This window comes from Carya illinoinensis, chromosome 1 (genome assembly GCF_018687715.1).
Source record: "Carya illinoinensis cultivar Pawnee chromosome 1, C.illinoinensisPawnee_v1, whole genome shotgun sequence".
Lineage (NCBI taxonomy): Eukaryota > Viridiplantae > Streptophyta > Magnoliopsida > Fagales > Juglandaceae > Carya > Carya illinoinensis.
The window spans coordinates 29,942,461-29,963,179 of NC_056752.1; the positions used below are offsets into that span (position 1 = coordinate 29,942,461).

At 35.1% G+C, this 20,719-nt stretch overlaps 1 protein-coding gene across 3 annotated transcripts; it reads left to right on the forward strand.

Moving 5' to 3' along the window:
• The first annotated feature begins 1,486 nt into the window (after nt 1-1,486).
• On the forward strand, nt 1,487-17,569 carry LOC122314851 (transcription factor bHLH128-like). Of its 3 annotated transcripts, none has more exons than XR_006243890.1 (6): nt 1,487-2,074; nt 5,765-6,087; nt 11,555-11,690; nt 12,765-12,830; nt 14,152-14,220; nt 17,250-17,569. XR_006243890.1 is itself a non-coding variant. In XM_043130481.1 (6 exons), the coding sequence occupies exons 1-6, from the start codon at nt 1,612-1,614 to the stop codon at nt 17,307-17,309; spliced, it is 1,113 nt and encodes a 370-aa protein (XP_042986415.1). In that variant the 5' UTR covers nt 1,488-1,611; the 3' UTR covers nt 17,310-17,569. The 3 variants fall into 3 exon arrangements, 2 of the variants coding, with proteins under 2 accessions (XP_042986415.1, XP_042986421.1); XM_043130481.1 differs by having other exon boundaries at nt 1,488-2,074; nt 11,555-11,686; XM_043130487.1 differs by having other exon boundaries at nt 1,488-2,074; nt 5,774-6,087; nt 11,555-11,686.
• Nucleotides 17,570-20,719: the final 3,150 nt, after the last annotated feature.

Sequence of the window (20,719 nt, forward strand, 5' to 3'; positions counted from 1 at the left end):
GTGTCTGTCGGCTTTAAAGTAGGGAAAATCTCTCCCATCCAGCAAATGCATTGAATAAAAATATAAAAAAATATAATTATAAGTATAATTATATATTAATTTATATATTAATTTAACGTGATTAATTAAAAAATAAATTTTATTAAAAATATTATTAATTTAAATTTTAAATATAAATAAAATTTTAAAAATATTACTTTACCGTTTTAAGTTGATTGCTTATTAAATTTTTTTATTTTATTTAATAATTCAGAAAATAATTCAGAATAAATTTATATACCTTTTTTTAAAAAAACATTTAAAAATGATGAAAAAATGTGTATAAAAAAATTAGATTAAAAATAAAAGAGACATTTTACACTAACGCTTACTTAAAACTGTCAACTACAAGCAGCACAACAGCCTCTCTCAACTCTCTAACTTTTTCTTTATTAATATATATCTTTTTGCTTAAAAAAAAATAATACCCATTGGTCGGGACCATTTGGGTTAGTACCCAGATGGTGGGCACCGATTATATTTTTTAAATCTTTTTTACTTAATAGATTAGTAAATATTTTTTTATAAAAATTTAATGAATTTTAAAAAATATTTAGAAAAACAAAAAAGAGATAAAAACCCATTTGCCTGTTCGTTAAATCTTTTAGTGGACTCTTATTAAGAGAAATGATATTTACAGTCGTGATTGTACAAGTGACGTGCAGTCGCTTTGAAAAAAATAAATTAATATAGGACTCACATGAAAATAAAAACTAACTTTTTAATCGTGGACCTCACTCTTTTTCAAAACGATTGCGCGGCGTTTACAATTCCACAACTATATGTAGTATTGTCGGTCTTACTAATCCGGTAGACTACTTCATACATTTTCGGTTTGGTAAGTGAGGATTTTAAATTTTAAGATGAAATATTATAATATTCTTATTATTATTTTAAGATTTAAAAAAATTAAAAAAATTAAATTATTTATTATATTTTATATAAAAAATTAAAAATATTATAATAATGATATAATATTTTAAATTTAAAATAAAAATTTTTATAAACCAAACGGAACATAAGCTCACGTGGACGACTCCATTTCTCGTTTCAATCATCCGACACTTTTATTTTTTACTAAAAAAGATAAAGATTATTTTTCAATATATAGGTAATTAAATTAAGAATAATGTTAAATATGATTATAAATGGTGTAAGTATTGTATATTTTTAAAAAAATTAATTTATTAATAACAAATTAATTTTTTATTTAAATTTCCTATTTACTATTTTTTTAAAAGTGAATCCTATTTTTTTTATAATAATACGCAAAACTTTGAACATTTAAACTAAATAAAATAATTTTTCTTTTCTAATAGTTGCAGTACAGTAATTCGATATGTCGATCAAGGGATCCCACACTAATCATCACCTGCGGGTGGCGCAATCGCCTCTCGTAAGACTTTACATCCACATACAACTATACAAGGAGCATCCCCGCCCGCACCTATTTATTCTCCATTCGACACGCTCTGTGTCTCTCTGTCTGTCTGTCTCTCTCTCTCTAACATTCGCTGTCTAGCATTCTCTCTCACTCCTAACGATTCATTCAATACGATTGACAAGAGACATATGTACCCGCCATCCTCCTCGCCCTTATCCTCCCAAAAGCCAATGGGCCCCACCGGCCTCACGCGCTACTGCTCCGCCCCCGGCTCCCTCCTTTCCACCGCCGTCGATTCCGTAATCGGCCCCAACCGCGAATTCTCCCCCCTCCGATCATCTTCTTCCCTCATGGGCCAGCATCAGTACTTCTCCGGCGACTCTTCTTCCGTCACCTCCGAGTCGACCTGCGGGGCCAACTCTTCCAACGGTCCCCCCAAAGAGCATCATCAGCATCAGCAGCTGCAGCATCAATTGTCCAAAGGGTTACAGAGGTCGTACGGTCTGAACGAGATGGCCGTTGGTGATTTTGTAACGGCTAGTAACTTGAATGGTGGCGGATCATCCTCTGGTTCTGCTTCCTCGGCTTTGGTCCGCCAGAGAAGCTCTCCTGCCGGGTTTCTTAGCCATCTCGCTTCGTCTGCTGATAACGGTACGCCCTTTACTTTTTGCTTTTTATTATCTCTTTTTACGTTCCTTTTCTTTTCTTTTTAAAAAAAACTTCTATTTTTTTCGCGCTTTTAGCCTTTCTGGGTTTTCTAGTCAAATAACGGTTTTGTCCTTGTTGGGTTCGTATTGTGGTCAAATGTGGATAAATGGTAAGTTATGAGAGATTTGACTGCCATTAATAAGAGTGAGTTTTAGTTGGATTTTGTGAACCACTCAGGCCTTATTTCTACTGGTTGACTTTAGTTTACTAACAAATATGCCAAGGAGAAGACATCCTTAAATACTATGTTTCATTCATTGGCTGAGTTCTTTTCATAGGAAGTGAGGGTAAAATTATTGGAGCTTTGGTATTTTTCCGCTCTGCCTTTTTCAAAATGCTTAAATCTCAATGGTTGACAAAAGTATTTGTGGGTCTTTTAATACATAATCCAATCTTACGCAATCTGATATAAAATTACATTTGTTTTGATTTTTAAACTCTTGTTCTTCAATTCACTCATCATTTAGCGGATGAATCACGTGTAAGCATGGTGGGTAAGTGTTGTTTCCGTTATTTTATTTGATTCCAGTGAGATTTCTCGAGGACATGGTCAAATGGTTCGTTTATTTTTAATAAGAGATGGAGTATAGGTGACCATCGAAGATGGTGAGGATGCGTGTACGGTCATTATCATTCTTTATTGCATGTTGAAATTTTATAATGTAAGAAACTGAACTGAGAAGCAAAGTGGTTCCTGTTGAGGTTTCAGCGACTGTTTATAGAGCTGCAGAGATGCATGACATATTTATTCTTTTGTGTGAAGTTGTGATTCGTTGACCATACTTATTCTGAGAGATGAACTTAGTTATTGGTTCCACTTCTTCATGCACTCTGGTTTTCACCCGCTGATAAGCATAACTTTAACCTTATAACCTGGTACACAAAAGTTAAAATCATCCTTTTATCGATGTAAACTTCACTTGGAGCTTACATAGACCTCACATGGCAACACATAAAGACAACTCGATTGTTTTGTTGTAGAAAGTGCAGATACTAACATTAAGAGAACGATTTTGCTATTACTCGCTAACCTTTCTCTTCTTTCTCTTTTTAGCTCATAGTATATGGTATGACACTTAATTTTTACCAAACACTTCGAATCATTCTCCCCATATTGGAAGAGGCTTGATCCCGAGTCATGATCTGCTTCTTCTCATAGAAAGAGATTGGCTACATCAAATTGCCAAAACTTAATATTACTAGAAAATTCAGTCTTATATGTTTTTGTAATGTCTCCTAACACTTTGAATGGTCCATTAGCTAGAGTTGTAAGCTTCGCATGTAATCCAGTTAAAAAAGTCTCTTTGCAAAGATGAATCGACACCCAATCTTCTTCTTTGAAACTTCTAATTTATGGTGTTTAGTAGCATTCCTTCAATATTTCTCATCTTTCTTGGTATCCTCTCTTGGATCTGCTCATGCATCTTTTTAATGACTGGCATAACAATATCGTAGTTCTTTCAAGTGTCAATTCTGTAACAAAATTGATCTTGTTATCTTCCCAGGATGCATTTGACATCAGGAAGTATACTGCCTATGACCCTTGACAGCCATCCCCTATGCCACTCCACATGTTTCAGGGAGACTTTGTTTCTTTCCTGTTCTACTTCTACTTGCCCCTTCTATCTCTATCTACTAACTGCATTAGCAGATAGAGAAAGAGGGGCTTTTTGCAGAAGGCTATCAATGTATGCATATACGTATATAGATATACTGAGTGTCTGTACAGGGTATAGGTATCCCAAACACGAGTATATCTGTTTTTCAAACATCTCTATAAGCCTGTTAAACCATCAATTCTATTCTCTACACTTTCTGCTTCCAAACCCTTATTAACCTTAGCATCTTTCACCTTCAGTTCTAACCCTAATTCAGTTGTCTAGGCCTAGAAATTGCAGGATTTGGTCTTTGACTTGCATAGGATGGTAGATGATAATTATTTTTGGAGAGTGGAATGAATTATGTGTTTGTGGTATTCAATGTGTGGGGTTAGTCCTAATCAAGCATAACACTCAACAAATTTTTTGACCTTAATCAATCGCCTTTTGGTTGTGGTATTGAGTAAATTAGGAAGGAACTGACTTATTGATTTAGTCATGAATTTATACATCCCTGAGCATTACTTATACTTGTTGATCAAAATTATAATTCTTCCCACAACTTATAGTTTCATATGGTTTGCCTAAAAAACCAAAGAAGAAAAATACAAGAGAAATGATTGGGGCACTAGAGGCCTGACAGCAAAATAGTTATTAAGTGATATGGATCTGTAGAATAGATTACACTTGGTAACACCATTGTTAATTATGAAATCATGAATTGTCCCAAAAACATAAGTTGATGGGAAGATGTGAATTTAATTCTACTACTCCCCTCATGTATAGGTTGAACTCTTTCTGAGTTAGTGTCAGTGGGTCCAACAAGTGGACTATTCGATGGAAATGGAGAGTGAAGTTTAAAGCTAGGACTTGATCTTCGGGCCTCTGCTTTGATACTGCTTATTACACTAAACATCACTCAATTATTACTATGTGTTTTTATTATTTGGGGACTGCTTCATCTATTAGGCTGCATATTCATGCATGCATATCACTGAATCAGGGTGAGATTATTTTTAGTTTCCTAGGCCGTAGAAGATTTGTTGAAGCAAAAAAATATGAATTATAAATTGGAATTTGGTAGAAGGGAATGACCATGCTATGAAGTTGAATTGAAAACAATTGCAAAAATGTTTAGGACATCACAGGTGGATAATTGTGGGTTTTAAGCATGCGTCTCTTTTGGTTGAAAAGAAAATACAAAGGGTAATAACAAATCCCCTCAAACTGCCACCCAAATTGCAATCACCTTCCTAAACTATCAGTATTGGCAATAAGCTATCAAAATGTTTCAATCAACATATTCCATCTAGAACTTGACATAAATAATTAAATACCCTTAAAAAATATAGAAATTAAAGAAATCAAAGAAACAAAATTCAAGTATATAAACCAATAAAAAATGTATAAATTTTGAAAAATTAAAAATTTTAAAAAATGAAACTATGGAACAGTTAATTATTTTTTGTTAAAAAGATGTTATTGAAAAAAAAATTGAATCTCATAAGAACTTTAAATTTACCAAAGCTGTTGGGTTTATCCAAGCGAAGTTGTTCTGATGATTTTGCATATACATGTACTTTTGAAAGTACTTGGGCTATGCCTAGTCCTCATCAATAAAATTCTTATTTATTGATTAAAAAAAATGCACTTTCGAAAATGTAAACGACATTTAATTACTATTGATATTAGTATTAGGATAATTAATTTATTATAATTATTGTGATTATGAGCATTCCTTTTGTTTTTTTACTAAGTAGGATTGCTACTTTTATGGGTTTTTTCATAAGTAATAAATCTTCATTGAAAGGCACAATCCAAGTGCATATTTTGTATACAAGTACACCTATCTGTATCACTTTCTAGCTCCTAGTTTGTAACTAAGTGTATGCTATTTGTATACTTCCTGTGTACTTGGGCTATACCTATTTACTAGTTTCAATAAAATGTTATTTACACCTATCTAGAAGGAGAAAAGATGTTATTTTATAGCTTTTTAAAATGTAATATGTGAGTAATGATACCTGGCTGGCGGGTTTTTCAGTTACAAGGGGATCTGGAGGCTACACGTCTCAAGGTGGCTCTAATAGTGGCCATGGAGTATCAAGGTTGAAGTCTCAATTAAGCTTCACAGGACAAGATTCTCTTTCTCAGATATCTGAAGTTAGCGAGGATGTTATTGATGGCATCAGCTCTGACAATGGCCACCAAAATACCACGTATTCTTATGCATCTACTAGCTTTGGAATGGACTCATGGGACAACACAAATTCTATAACATTTTCAACCCCACCCAGCAAACGAGCTAAAAATCTTGATGGAGACATTTTCAACTGCCTGCATACTTTAGAAACTCAGGTATTAAATTTTTTTGGGATCTTTCAAGCATTATAGAACATGTGACATCTGGCATTCAAAGGAGTAAGTGCAAACTTAGAATTTACAGTCATCAGGTTTCTTGATAACTAAAACAAGTGCATGGTCTGGTAACCAGAGAGGAACTTTGTGTCATCTCAATAAACACTGGTGTTGTCTGAAGTGCATCTTCTGTTACATGATAAATAAAGAGTTGACAATTCACAGCCATCATGTTTCTTGATAACTAAACGGCTATTTCCCCAGAAAGAACTAAGCAATAAATATTCAATTCAAATTCATCAGTCAATTATCTACTCTTTAAGCTTTGTGTTATCTGCAATGCATCTCTTTCAGGCTCATAGCTCTTAGATCAAAACTTAACCAGAAAACTCACTTTTGTTTTCCAAGCATGCTACCTTTCATTGTTGTAATAGCTCATAAACCACCCATTTATTCTATGTCTGTTAACGTCCTGTAAAAGTTGATACTGTGAAGTACCACATGAGGTAGCTTCCACTGAAACATAAGTTAATATCTGAGTTATATGCTATAGAATCTATGATTCATTTTCCACATTGCACTCCCATAAAAGCATTGAGTTTGCTGCTTCAACTGAATGGAGCTCTTTCTAACAATTTTGGTGCTTGTGACTATAGATATACATGGATAGTTTGTGTGTTACTAGCCAAATATGCATACGCAATTTGGTGCTTCATTTTAGATGTACATGGATAGTGTGTGTATGTGTGTGCGCACGCATGCTTGCACATTTGTACATTGGGTAAGAAATACAAATGGTATATTGTAAAGTTTGAAATTATGAAAATGAGGATATGTTAGAGAAAGGAAGAACACAATAGATTAATGCGGTTAGGCCCAATGGATCACAGATGGAAAATCCATTGGGAATGGCACCTCTATCCTTAGATCCTTAGCAAAGGAAAGATATGGACTTTGAGTGGAGACCATGGACAAACCAGAGTTGTTGTCCTTTTCAACCCCTATGTATCTACCCTGAAAGCCCAATTCTTCCCTTTTCGACAAGTTTTCTAGTGTTGGTACAGCGTTTTTAGGGTCACTAGCCACCGGTGAAAAGTCTGTGACTACCCAACTGTCGATTGTGGCACATTGAGCAAGGAGACGAGAAACACGAGATCCCATACCCCTATACTCTGGAATCTTGACCGCCTGTGACCTAATCAGCAGGATAGCCATGGGGGCGGCATCAGTAGCCTTCGTTGAATTGTTTTGGTTTGGTCTCAACTCATCGAAGATGAGAAACGTGAGATCCCATACCCCTATACTCTGGAATCTCGACCACTAGTGACTTAATAGGCAAGATAGCCTTGGGGATGGCACCGGCAACCTTTGTTGACCTATTTTGGGCTACTCCCAACTTAGGTAAACCACCCACCATCGAGCTGGGCCTTGATGATGAAGGTTCACCACTGTTAGAGCCCGTAGTGTTTTTTTTCTTGCCTCATGGTCTTGGTATGATTTTGCGGGCCGGGCTGTGTCCCTAGCTTAGCCTTTCCTTTGTTTTGCCCCATGGGCTGAGACCCAGACGGCCCATCTGCATGACTTCTTTTCCATTTGCTAGATTGAGGCCCGTTGCAACTGACTTATTGCTGAGTCCACATGCCACATAGCCCAAGCCCATGTCATTTTTATCCTCAACGCACTGTATTAAGGAGTCCACTTTCTCCTACAATGCCACCAGTTGTACCTTCATGTCCATAAGAGTACTAAGTACGCCATCCTTTGCCAAACCGACAGCATGCCTACCATCGTCTCCTTCTCACTAAGCACTTGTTGTACCAGCGGTAAGAGGTGCCTTTCTAGTGCCATTACCATTACTGTGTATTATATTGGCTCCACTCTGAGCTACTTGAACACCAAATACTTTGCCCCCTACTTTACTCTTGGGACTGCATTGGCACCGACATTTGCACCAAGGCCTCCTTGTATGAACGATTTTGCAGTTGATTCACCATTGCCAACAACCTCATAAATACCCCTTCATTGTTGTGGCTTACTTTTCCTCCCTCTTTTAGATAAGATTAGACTTTGGTGGTCTTCTCATTAGTTCACGGGCACTCTTAGCTTCATTCCTGCTAGTAAACTGAAGACTTTGAAGCATGATTTAAAGATGTGGAATTGGGAAATTTTTGGGAATGTTGATAGTCAGAAGATTTCCCTTATGGAGGAGTTGCAGGTTTAAGTGGGTAGGGAGGTGATGGGAGATACCTCTAAGGAGGTATTTTTGAGGAAAAGTTCGGTTGTGACTATTGTTGATGGAGGAGACTTTGCGGCGACAAAAATCTAGGGATCTGTGGTTAAAAGAAGTTGATAAATGCACAAAGTTTTTCGATAAAGTGGCTAATTCACATCGGCAAAGTAATGCTATTGAGATACTTCACTCAGCTAATCAAATGCTTTCTTCCCCTTATGATAATGTGAATTGGGACTTCCTTTTTTATTTGCTTGGGAAGGGTGGCTTTAGTGATAGTTGGATTTCATGGATTCGGCATTGTGTTATTACCACTTATTTTTTGGTGCTAGTTAATGGTACCCCGTCTGGATTTTTTAATAGTTCTCGTGGCTTGAGGAAGGGGATCTGTTGTCTCCCATTCTCTTCGTTATTGTTATGGAGGCACTTGGTCGCATGGTAAAGGCCACCGTTGGGGGAGATTTTTTATCTAGATTCTCAGTGGGAAATTGTATTAATGGTTCTATCGTAATTTCTCATCTCTTTTTTGCATATGATACTCTTCTTTTTTGTGAGGCAGATTGTGGCCAAATTCAAACCTTAAGGGCACTTCTGTTCAGCTTTGAAGCGGTGTCGGGTCTCAAGGTGAACCTTGGTAAATCCGGGATGGTTTCAGTGGGTGCGGTGCCTGGTATTAATAGCTTGGCGAATTTCTTGTGTTGTAGAGTGGCTTCCTTGCCTATGAAATATTTGCATCTTTCGTTGGAGGCGATGTTTATGGCTCGAGCCATTTGGGATGGGGTTGTTGAGAAAGTTGAGAAAATGTTGGTTGGATGGAAATGGATGTATTCATCGAAAGGAGGTAGACTCACCTTAATTAAGAGTACTTTATCCAACCTCCCCACTTTGTTTTTCTTCTTCTTCTTCTTCTCTTTTATTTATTTATTTATTTTAATTTTTAATTTTTAATTTTTTAATAATCTCTATTCCCTTTGCCTAAGGTGGCTAATAGGATTGAGAAATTATTTCGGGCTTTCCTGCAGTGTGGAGTGGGGGAGGAAACTAAATTCCATTTTGTTAATTGGAATAAAGTTTGATCTCCAATCTCTCATGGAGGCTTGGGGTTTTGCAACTTGAGGACATTCAATAAAGCCCTATTGGGGAAATGGTTATGGAGATACCACTTGGAGGGGGATTTGCTTTGTAAGGAGGTTATTGATCATAGACACGAAAGTGCTTGCGGGAGTTGGTGTTCTTTTGAGGGGCTTATGGAAATATATTAGGAGGGGCTAGAAGAGTTTTGTCACTCATATCTATTTTGTTGTTGGTGAGGGCTCTAGAATTGGATTTTGGCATGACGTTTGGTGTAGAGATCGTGCTCTCCTCTGTAGGGCTTTTCTATCACATTGTTGTTAATAGGGATGTTTCTGTGTCAGATTTGGTGGAATTTTCCCATGGTTCTCACTAGTGGGATGTTCAATTTAATAGGGATATTAATGATTGGGAAATGATACTGTTTTTAAATTTTTTAGTCTTATATATTCCATGGGAGACCTAACGGTACATGGGGATAGGATGCAGCGGAGGCCCAACGGGAACAAATGGATTACAGTGAGATCGTATTACAAGATGTTGGCATCACATGGTAATGTTCCTTTCCTGTGCAATAGTATTTGAAATCTTATGTGCCTTCCAAAGTAGCTTTTTTCATATGGACTGCCTCTCTTGGGAATATTTTGACCATAGTCAATTTGAGGAAGCGGGCTCTCATTGTTATGGATTGGTGTAATTTGTGTAAGAAGAATGGAGAACCAGTGGATCACTTATTACTTCACTGTGAGGTGACAAGAGTGTTGTGGGATGAGATCTATATAAGAATTGGTGTGGCTTGGGTTATGCCTTTGAGGGTGGTGGATTTAATAGCTTGTTGGAAGGAGATTCAAGGCTGTCCCCAAGTGGTTGTTGTTTGGAGGATGATTCCTTTGTGCATTATGAGGTGTATTTGGATGGACGGGAATGCTTGGTGCTTTGAAGATAGGGAGCATACAATGGAGGAACTTTCGAACTTTTTTGTACACACCTTATTGCTTTGGTTTTCAGCCACTGTGCTTAATGGAACTAGTGTTCATAATTTTCTGTTCTTAATTTCTGGTTCCTACAATGTGTTTAGGTGTTTTTTTATCTACTTTTTGTGTACATAGGCTCCATCTACTTCATTCGTATAAATAAAATTTTTATCTTATAAAAAAAAAAAAGTGGTTATGCTACTCATCATCCCACACCACACACCATACATATTTTATTTTATTTTTTTGTCTGATTTTATTCCTGTTAAACTAATTGAGTTGTTCTACTTATCATCCATACACCACATACTTGTTATGGGAAAAAGGAATAAAAAATTAAAAGAGGTATGGTGTGTGGGATGCTAAGTAGAATTATTCAAAAACAAAATGATGAGATCCAATCTCTTAATTTACTCTTCATAGTAAGAATCAATCCCGTGATTTACTCATGATAAAATCAGCAACCAATTGAATCGTTAATAATCTTTCCACTTTTTTTGGCAGATGGTTAGCATTAGCATTATGATTCTTTCTAGCTTTACAATGGCTTGCTTTAACTTCTCTCAGAAATCTTATCGGTTGTGTTTTTTTTTCTAAATATAATGGATGGAAAATAATATCAATTTTATTTCTTGATAAAGGAAAAAAGAAAGAGAGAGAGAGGAAGCCAACTAGTAACCTTACCTTATATCATCTGCAGTGTGTAGTAATTTTTGCACAAACTATTACCAATATAGCAGTTCTAGGCTATCTTTTAAGGATAGTTTTTAAGTTTCCTTCAACCCATCTATAAAGTTGCCATGCATCCCTTGAGCATGTGGCACACCTTTTTTTAATGAAGATATGACATCTTTTTTTTTAATTATACTTTTAAAAAAGCATGTGCTGCTTATCACATGCTCAGTGGACACTTGGCTTTTTATAGATGGGTTAGAGGATGTTTTTGCAAATCCATTTTGGAGGAAGAAAACTGTGTCCTTTTTAATAGGAAATATTTCCTGCTGGATTGGGTCAAGAAGTATAATCAAAGAAATTGGATATATTGTATTTATTTATAATATGATACTGCAGTTGATGCGTGTCAAATTAAATAAGTTCTTTGGTTGTTTTTTTTTTTTTTTTTTTGATAGGTAAATAAGTTCTTTGGTTGTTTACACTTGTGATTGATGCTCTATATTCACTGCTGTTTCAGTTTAGCATGCCACAGACGTCACTTGAGATGGCCACAGTGGAGAAGCTAATCCACATTCCTGAAGACTCTATTCCGTGTAAAATCCGTGCTAAACGTGGCTGTGCGACTCACCCCAGAAGCATTGCTGAAAGGGTTGGTAAAAGTTCTCAAATAAATTAGTTATTCGTTCCATTGATAGGACCACCATGCAGGCAACGAGAAACCAGTTTTATGAAATGTTATTTATTTTTAGGAGTCAAGGGTATGCTTTTTACTTCGTACTTTTAGACAGAGGTTGTAGTTTTGGTCCGTTTCTTTTATTATTTTTTAGGATTTTATTTGTGAGTTCTATTAATTAATTAGTTTGGGCTTCGTAATGAAAGCTCATAGAAATTTAACCTTCTGAGAGTTTTGCAGCAAGTTGTAGGTTTGTGTGATGCAATCCTTCTTTCAAGATGTATGCCAAAAAATGTAAAGCATGTGATGCTTAGAATCTCTGGGTGTGAATTTCAAGAATATTTTCTTTAAATCAAGTTCTTCTCCTTACTCTCATTGAAACCAAAAATCTCTAATTCCACCTAAATCCTGAGTTTCTCAGCCTTCTCCACCACAACCAAAAACCATAATTCCCCCCAATCTTTTCTACAGCAACTGTACGTCATTTTAGTGGTAATCTCTGCTGTTTGTATAGAGTGAGAATTATTTGCATTTAAAAAGATTAGAATCTAAATCAAGTAATTTTTCGTTCAATTATTTGTTTATTCTAACACTTGTTCCATTGTAGCAGTAGGAGTGCATTGACGTTATTTCTTGATAAGTAATCAAAGATTTTATTAAAAATAGAAACATACTAGAGAAAGTACAAGCAAAAGGTATGGCCTAAGGACATGGGGGAATATTCACGTGGAACATCTAATTAGAGGTGGAAATAGAGACAGGAAAATCATGAAATCTCAGCCTATTAAAATTTATAGAAGCTTCCCAACAGGAACATAGTGTTGAAAAAGAGAATTTTAAGCTCTTCCATCATCTGCTTATTCAGACTCTTATCAATTTCAGTTGTGGACTTATATGACTGCTGAACACATTTACTTTCTTTTGTCTCTGGAATGGAAGAATATGTTAGGTGTCACTAATTTTTTTATTGGGGAAATGGGGATAATTTATGCACCTATTTTTTTGGGAGGGTGGATTACACTGACATGAATGCTCATTTTGTTTATATACACAGGAAAGAAGAACTCGAATAAGCGGGAAACTGAAGAAACTGCAAGATCTTGTCCCTAACATGGACAAGGTAATGACCTGAAACTCTTTTATTCTGGACTGGCAACAAACTTTCACTCATGAAGTACAAGATTATTAGATTTTTTGTTAGCAATATGACTTCTTAACCTGTCTTGCTGTGTCATGAGAATGTCATTGTGATAACTTTCTTGGATTACTAAATTGATTAAAACAATGTCATTAGCCCATCTATGATTTACAGTGTTGGATAATGAGAGCTGATTGGGGATTAATTTGATCCAAAGAACAGTGAGAAGTAATGTAGAAGACAAGATTTTGGGCTATGAAGAGATAAGATAGATGATGTGTTAGATTTTTTCATATAAAACTAGAAAATGGTATGGAGGAATAATAGAATTAACGCTCAAAGAGGCACCAGAGAGAGACGTATTATGTTTTGGATACATCGTACAATAGAATGCACTGGATGAATCATGATGCATATTGGGACCTAGAATGTATAGCTGGGAATCACACGAAAAGGTTGAATACAAAATTTTCAAAATTGCAGAATAGGTGGGGCTAACACGAAGTAAGGACAAGATAGGGAAAGCTATCCCAGATAGATCGTGTGGAATGAAAATCTAGAAATGTGCACTATCTGGAGTGTGATGATTTTGCTGAGGGAGTGAAAATGGATAAGAAAGTCCAATTTTTATGCATTAAAAAGAAAAAGGCAAATGGATAAAAGAGACTGAAAGCTAGCAACATGTTACTGAATATTTGACAATGGATATGACTTTAGGTAGGATTAATCACAACAAATTATAGCAAAATCCGATTAGTTATCATTAAGTTTTGTTTTAGTAATTTACTTATTATGTCAATGCTTCTAGTAGTTATTGATTGATCTGCTTGTCTGCTTTTTAATCGAGTTCAATATTGAAGCTTGTTCAGATATAAGATGAAGACTCCGAACACTTAGATAACGTCAATTCAAAGTTTTTTCATGGAATTAGCTAGTTTTCCAATTTATTTAAGAGTATATGCTATTATAACAAAACTAGGCGTCTCTTAGAAATAAGTGATGGCATGCACCAACCGCATGTGATGATGATAATATAAGGGGCAGGGTTTGATTTGTTTTGTTATTTTATTGTTCAAATTCTTGTGCCAACGTTCTTTCTAGCATCCAAGATCTTGTGGTTGATAGTAAGTGCCGCAAGAAAACCACTAGGTTTGGCTACCAAAAGCTCTTATGCATAAATAATTTCCTTAACTAGAAATAATAGGGACTTAAAATTGCTACACTTTTGTTAGTTTCATTTCAGATGTCTTTCTCTTGAATATATTTATAATTTACTTAAATATGTATTTATACTTTTTTGCAGCAAACAAGTTATGCAGACATGTTGGACTTGGCTGTTCAACATATCAAAGGCCTTCAAAATAAAGTTCAGGCAAGTAAAAGAATAATTAGTGTCAAATAACCTAAAGAATTCAGTGTTTCTAATTCATCACATATTTTTTCCATGCTGGAAGAACGTTGCAATGTGATTCTTCTTGTGTTTTATGTTTTACAGTATAAATACAATGCCCTTACATACAAGGTTTTTTTACCAAATAAATACGGGATTGCTTGACATGCATTTTTTTGTCTATCGAGTGCAATGTAGACTTTAAGATAGAAATATATATATTTATATATTTTTTTAATGTTTGAAAAGTTTCATTGTTAAAATTGGCATTGCAATACAAAGAAATTTAAGGTATGTATAGTGCAAATAGATAGTTTGTACAAAATAAAAATGAAAAAGACAGAAACCTTTATAGCTGTTTGGACGAATTGCATGTGCTTTCACAACTCTATAAGTTATCCCCTTAGGTTGTTTCAAACACGAGTCAAGTTTGAGATAGATCGTGTGAAAGTTTTTGACTGAAATGGTATGTATATGTGAGGGGGAGAGAAAGTGAGAGGGCGGAATATTTCTTAATTTCCATGTGGGAAAGATCACTTTGTGATTTTGATCCTTCTATGCATTTTGAAATTGTTGGTTCATATAATGTCCATTGTAGTCGAACATAGAGAGAATTCTTCATATTATTCATTGATTTTCAACAATATATACATACTACATACAAATGACAATTATACCCTCATAAGTTACACTAATTACAACCATGTCCTCTAACACTCTCCCTCAAGCTGGGGCTTATATATCATATCAACCTAGCTTGGAATAAATAAGTTTTAACCGACTATAACAGAATGGTTTAGTAAGCATATCTGCAAGTTGATCAGTAGACTTCACAAAGGGTGTAGAAATGTTACCACTTAGTATCTTATCTTGAATGAAGTGACAATCAATATCAATGTATTTAGTCCTCATGAAATACAGGATTAGATGCAATATGCACTATAGCTTGATTATCACAAAATAATTGAAGAGGGACAAGAGCTGGAAACTCAAATCTCTTGAAGAAAGTGTTGCAACCATGTCAGCTCACTAGTAGTGTGATCCAATGCTCTGTATTCATCTTCTACACTAGATTGAGCTACTACTATTTGCTTCTTACTCTTCCATATATAACTAAGTTACCTCCCACAAAGCTACAATAGTAGATTTTCTATCTAAAGGAGATCCTGCTCAATCAGCATCTAAAAAAGTTTCAATTCTAAGATGTCCGTTTGGTCTATACAATAATCCAAGGCCAGGAACTTGCTTAAGATAATGAAGAATACGGATAACAACATCCCAATGTGAGACCGTGGGTGTTTGTAGAAATTGGCTCACTACACTCACTGCATAAGAGATATCAAGTCTAGTGATAATAGGATAATTCAATTTTCCAACAAATGTTTGATACCTACCTGGATTTCCAAACTCCCATTCCTCTTTCAAGAGTTTACGATTTGGGTCTATAGGAGTGTCAATAGGCCATGCATCCAACATGAGTGGAGGTCTCCTCATAATCAATGCCATAGACTTGTGTATAACCTTTAGCAACTAGATGTGCCTTCAAGCTTTTCACAGAGTCATTATGAGAACTTCATGGTATACACTCATTCACATCCAACAGTCTGTTTACTAGGAGATAGAGGAACCAAATCCCATATCCCATTATGATGAAGGGCATCCACTTCAGCCCCCATAGCTTACTCCAATCTCTAGGAGATAATGCATCCTTGACTCTTAGGAACAAAGATTTTTGAAAGCTGAAAGATAAAGCATTGGAATGCATGAGATAAAGCATGAATAGACAAAACTGACTAACTGAGTGTGAAGTGACTCAAGAACGAGTAGCTTTTTCAATGGGCAATAGGTTGGGAGTTTGAAGCACTAGGTAAATCTGGGTCTGAAGATGGAGATGAAGTTGATGGATGCATGGGGAGGTGGCTTGAGTGATAAGAATAAACCTGCAAAGAAACTGCGGAGAAGTGTTGGTGATGAGTTGGATGGAGTAGGAATTGCAGAAGGTGTGATGGTGGAGTGGTAAGGGTAGGTAACGGAAGAGGTGAGAAGGACTTAGAATGTGTAAGAGGGTACCTTATTTCCTCATATTCCCTCATTTTGATTCTAAGTCCTACCATTTTCCCACATTTCCAATCAACAGGCTCTCTCTTAATACCGTGTAGAAGGTAGGAGTTCCAAAATGGTAGGTAGTTCCAAAATTTAGACATTTATGCCCCTTCGGGGTATACTCAATACAACTATGCCCTTTGACAAAGATAAGCTCAAATATCAGAAGCACAATTGATGTGAAACTCCAAGGCCAGTCAATTACTTTAAGCTGATCATAATAGAACTAATTTTTCACTCTTTCATTCATTAAAGTTCATGTTTTAGTTCTGTTAAATTTAATTCAATTCTGGAACCTGTCATTAAATTTCATGTTAGTCTTGAGAATACTTTTTTTTTTTTGTAAGTATGTTAGTCTTGAGAATACTCGTCTATGTTAAAGCATGCTGAGATATTTACTTCTGCTCTTAGTGTATGAAGCATAAGGTCATACTTGTATGATGATGAATGAAGAGAATTGTATTAACAAATGTGATGGTTAATATTGAAATCTGAATATTGGTATGTATCGCGTTCTTAAGTCAACACATCAAATCTTTTATGTAAAAATTTGATAGCAACTGTTTTCTTTTTCATTTTATTTTTTCTTGATTAACTAAGATTAAGGGCCAGTTTAGGTAGTGTAGTGTTTTGATAATACTCTACTACTATTCATTATTTTATCATTACTTTTCATCTCTTTTTTATTATTTTGTACTACCATTCACTATTATTCAATGTTTTATCATTACTTTTTCACTACTATTAACTGAATATCTGAGATCACCTCACTACCCAAAGGCAAGCTAAAGGATTGAAAGCTTTAATCTTTGAATAGGAAGCAGGATGCTTCAAAATTTAAGGTATTTGAGCATCTAAAATACGTGATGTAATCATCCAGTAACATTTATCTTCTTCTCTTCTTACAGGAGATTCACAAAGATCTTCAGAATTGCACCTGTGGATGCAAACCCCCTAATGTTTGCTGACAGAAAAATAGTGATTGAAAGGTTTTGTACTGGAGTCAAGGATGTTGGACCCAAGTTAGGTTCATTTTGATTCCTTACCAAATTAGATTGAATGTTGATGTAGTGAGATCATATGTATATAATGAATTAAAACTGTTATTGCCTTTCACTTAGGGAAATCGTATAGAACGCACTCAATTTCCTTTGTTTTGATCCTATTCGTACATCTATTTGATATATATGCTTTTACTTCAAAAAAGGTTGGTAGGTGCTTTCATAAATGCAACAGCTTCATTAAAATGTATGTACTATTGGTGACGTGTATTGAGCTTCTATCACATAATGAACTCACCGACACTTTCAATTTTTTCCATTTGAAGAGATTCCAATGCTGGTTCAAAACAGATTAACTTGGTGCAGTTTGTATGACTACATGTTGTGGCGGCTTACGCATTCGCATTTATAAAGGGACAAAGCTCCCTCTAATTATCAGGCTCTTATAATTTTGTTACAAAATCTATAGCTAATTTGATTATGGTGAGTTATAAGTTTTACATGTTGGTTTCCAAAAGCAATTAATTATATTAACTTATGATGCAGTTCATGTCCTCTTTCATTTTAGTTATGAATGATGCTTGGTGAAGTGAAGATTTCAAGTGGAGATGCCTAAGGCATCTTGGACGGCAATAAGTTGTACACGAGCACCTTAAGTGGAGATGCCTAAGGCATTCCAAGATTTATAAGTTGTACACGAGTCAATCATAAATCTCATTACGAGTGTAGAAAAGTTAAAGCAGCAGGCGCAATACAGTTGCAGCAGAAACTTAAAATCAGCCGTCCCAATTAGTGTGTCACAGATTGCATGGGAAGAGGTGTTATATTTATAAATTATTTATTTTTTATTTAAAATACAATTGTTTAAAATAATATAAAAATAATTGCATATATATCATTTTTCATACTCATATTATTCATCTTAGAGAACTATTGTCAGTAAAACATTAATGTAAATTAATTTCGTTTGGATTCAAAGTTGATCTCAACTTATCTAATTTAATTATTTAACTTTTTAATATTTTAATGCAAAATATTAGGGCTGAGCTCCAACTCCGTTGTTGGAGTAGCGATTTTTGACTTCCGACTCCGACTCGAGTCGGAGGTTGGGAGTTCGGAGCTCCAATCTGATTTCCTCGTTCCAAGGTATTCTAATCTAAGATCGGAATTGATTCCAATATATTAATGGGGCCCAATTGGGACAATTCCGAGCCCTAAAATTCATCATAAATAAATAAATTTCATATAATACATTATTCAAAAACTCCTATACAATAGTTCAAAACATTAATAATAGTACAAAAAAATCCATTTCAAACAACCCATAAGAAAAAATATATTGAACAGTCTATAAAAATAACAGTATCATCTATAACACCGTCCTTTATCGTTGGTGATACATGAAATTAAAATAAAAAGTCACAATCAATAAAAAGAAAAAAGAAAATGATTCAGAAAATTGAACACGCTAAAAGTAAAATTTGATTATCACTTCTCACCAATAAAATTTAAAGGGGGTTTATCAACTTATCTACACTCCAAGTCCATGATCCATCAACTACATCCCAACGCCCAATGGTTGTCCATCTCAAACTCAGACTATTAGTCATCGACAAGTATGCTGGGGTTCACAATTATATCTATGAAATCATAAAAAGTAGAAGTTTAATAGATTTATAAAATCATATAAAGAATTAAATAAATCAATTGAAATACTTAAATAAAGTTATCCGATTCAAGCCTATAGCTCTCAGCATCAATGCCAATGATATCTAGTCCAATGAGCATATTAATGATCACGTTCTGTGTGCAAACAAGGGTCTCCATAGTAGACGGTGACAATGAACTCCAGTAAGAATCCAATACTCGACCTCCAATGCTAAATGTCCATTCAGAGACAACTGTAGTGATATGAATGGCTAGCACATCTTGGGCAATACTGGAAAGGATTGGATACTTTGTGGAATTAGCTTTCCAACAAGTTAATAACTGGAATGCATCGTTAGATGCCTCGACCTCTTTCATAAAATACCGTTCAACCTTAGAAGTACAATACATAATATTTCTCGTTGCAACAAGTTGATGATATTGATTCACAATGTTGTAACCTCGAAGGCGTGGATGCAATGCTCCATCTGGGCTAAGGTCATCAGAGGGAGGTGTCGGAATTGAGTATGAGGTACCCGTTATGGATGAAGGCTGACTACTATTATTGTAGTGAGAATATAAGTCACCAAGATCCATTTTAAGTATTGTAATAAACCGTGTAGCCTTGATTGCCCCATTACAAAATTTGCCCAAAATTCTATAACAGCCAACTTATATCGAGGGTCAAAGATCACAGCCTACAAAGAGTAATCTATTTATTTTCTCAACATCCTCCAATATTTATCATATTTGGTTTGCATCCTCAGAGCAATACCAGATAATAGTCTCCTAAAATCAGTACAACCTTCTTGTAAGTAGTAGTGAAGCTCAGAGAGCCCGCTAAAGAACAAGTTCATAGTCATATATTCGAATCTAGAAATCTGCATCGTCATGTCATAAAAAACTTACAAAAATTTGACAAAGTGCCCCACATTAGTCTAATTATGTGTGTCCGGCGCACTAAGCCCTTTTCCTACAAGCTCCAGCAAACAATCAGGTTGATTATATGAGCACAACATTGAACATGAATAAACTCATTGTTGCAGATGACATCAGCTTTCACACTCGTATTTCGCTTGAACCATTCAATTGCAGTGTCATTGGCACTAGTATTGTCAACTGCAATACATAGAAGTTTTTGAATTCTCCAATCGTTTAAATAATCATCCATCAGTGCCCCAATTGAAGTCAGAGTCAAGGTTGGAGGGCCACTCGGATTGGACAAAAAAAACTTAAAAATAAATCTATATTCAATATCGGGCAATTTACATACAATACAATTTATTAAATAAATAAACTAAATGCAATGGCTATTAAAATAATACCTAAATCCATAATGTAAATTAAAGGACATCATCATGCAATCAAAAACACCTAAATCTATAGAATCATAAACATTAAAAAATAATCATGCATGCAACAAAACGACTTAAATGTACACACCTACAAAGTGCAAAGTATAAACAATCAACATCACACAAGAACACACACTAATGAGTTCTTATTACAATAGAATGGATATTGCAAAATACAAAGTTACAATATAGACTTAGTTACCAAATCCCACCACTCACAAACAAAGCACCCTTCCTTGTGTCAAGACATTAAGCTTAGGAAAAAAAAATCATTAGAAAAGCACATTACACTTCAAACCTCTCTTCCTCCTCTCTATACCGAAACTTCTCTCTCTCATTTCCAGCTTGTATGTAACTAATAACCAAAGTCAATAA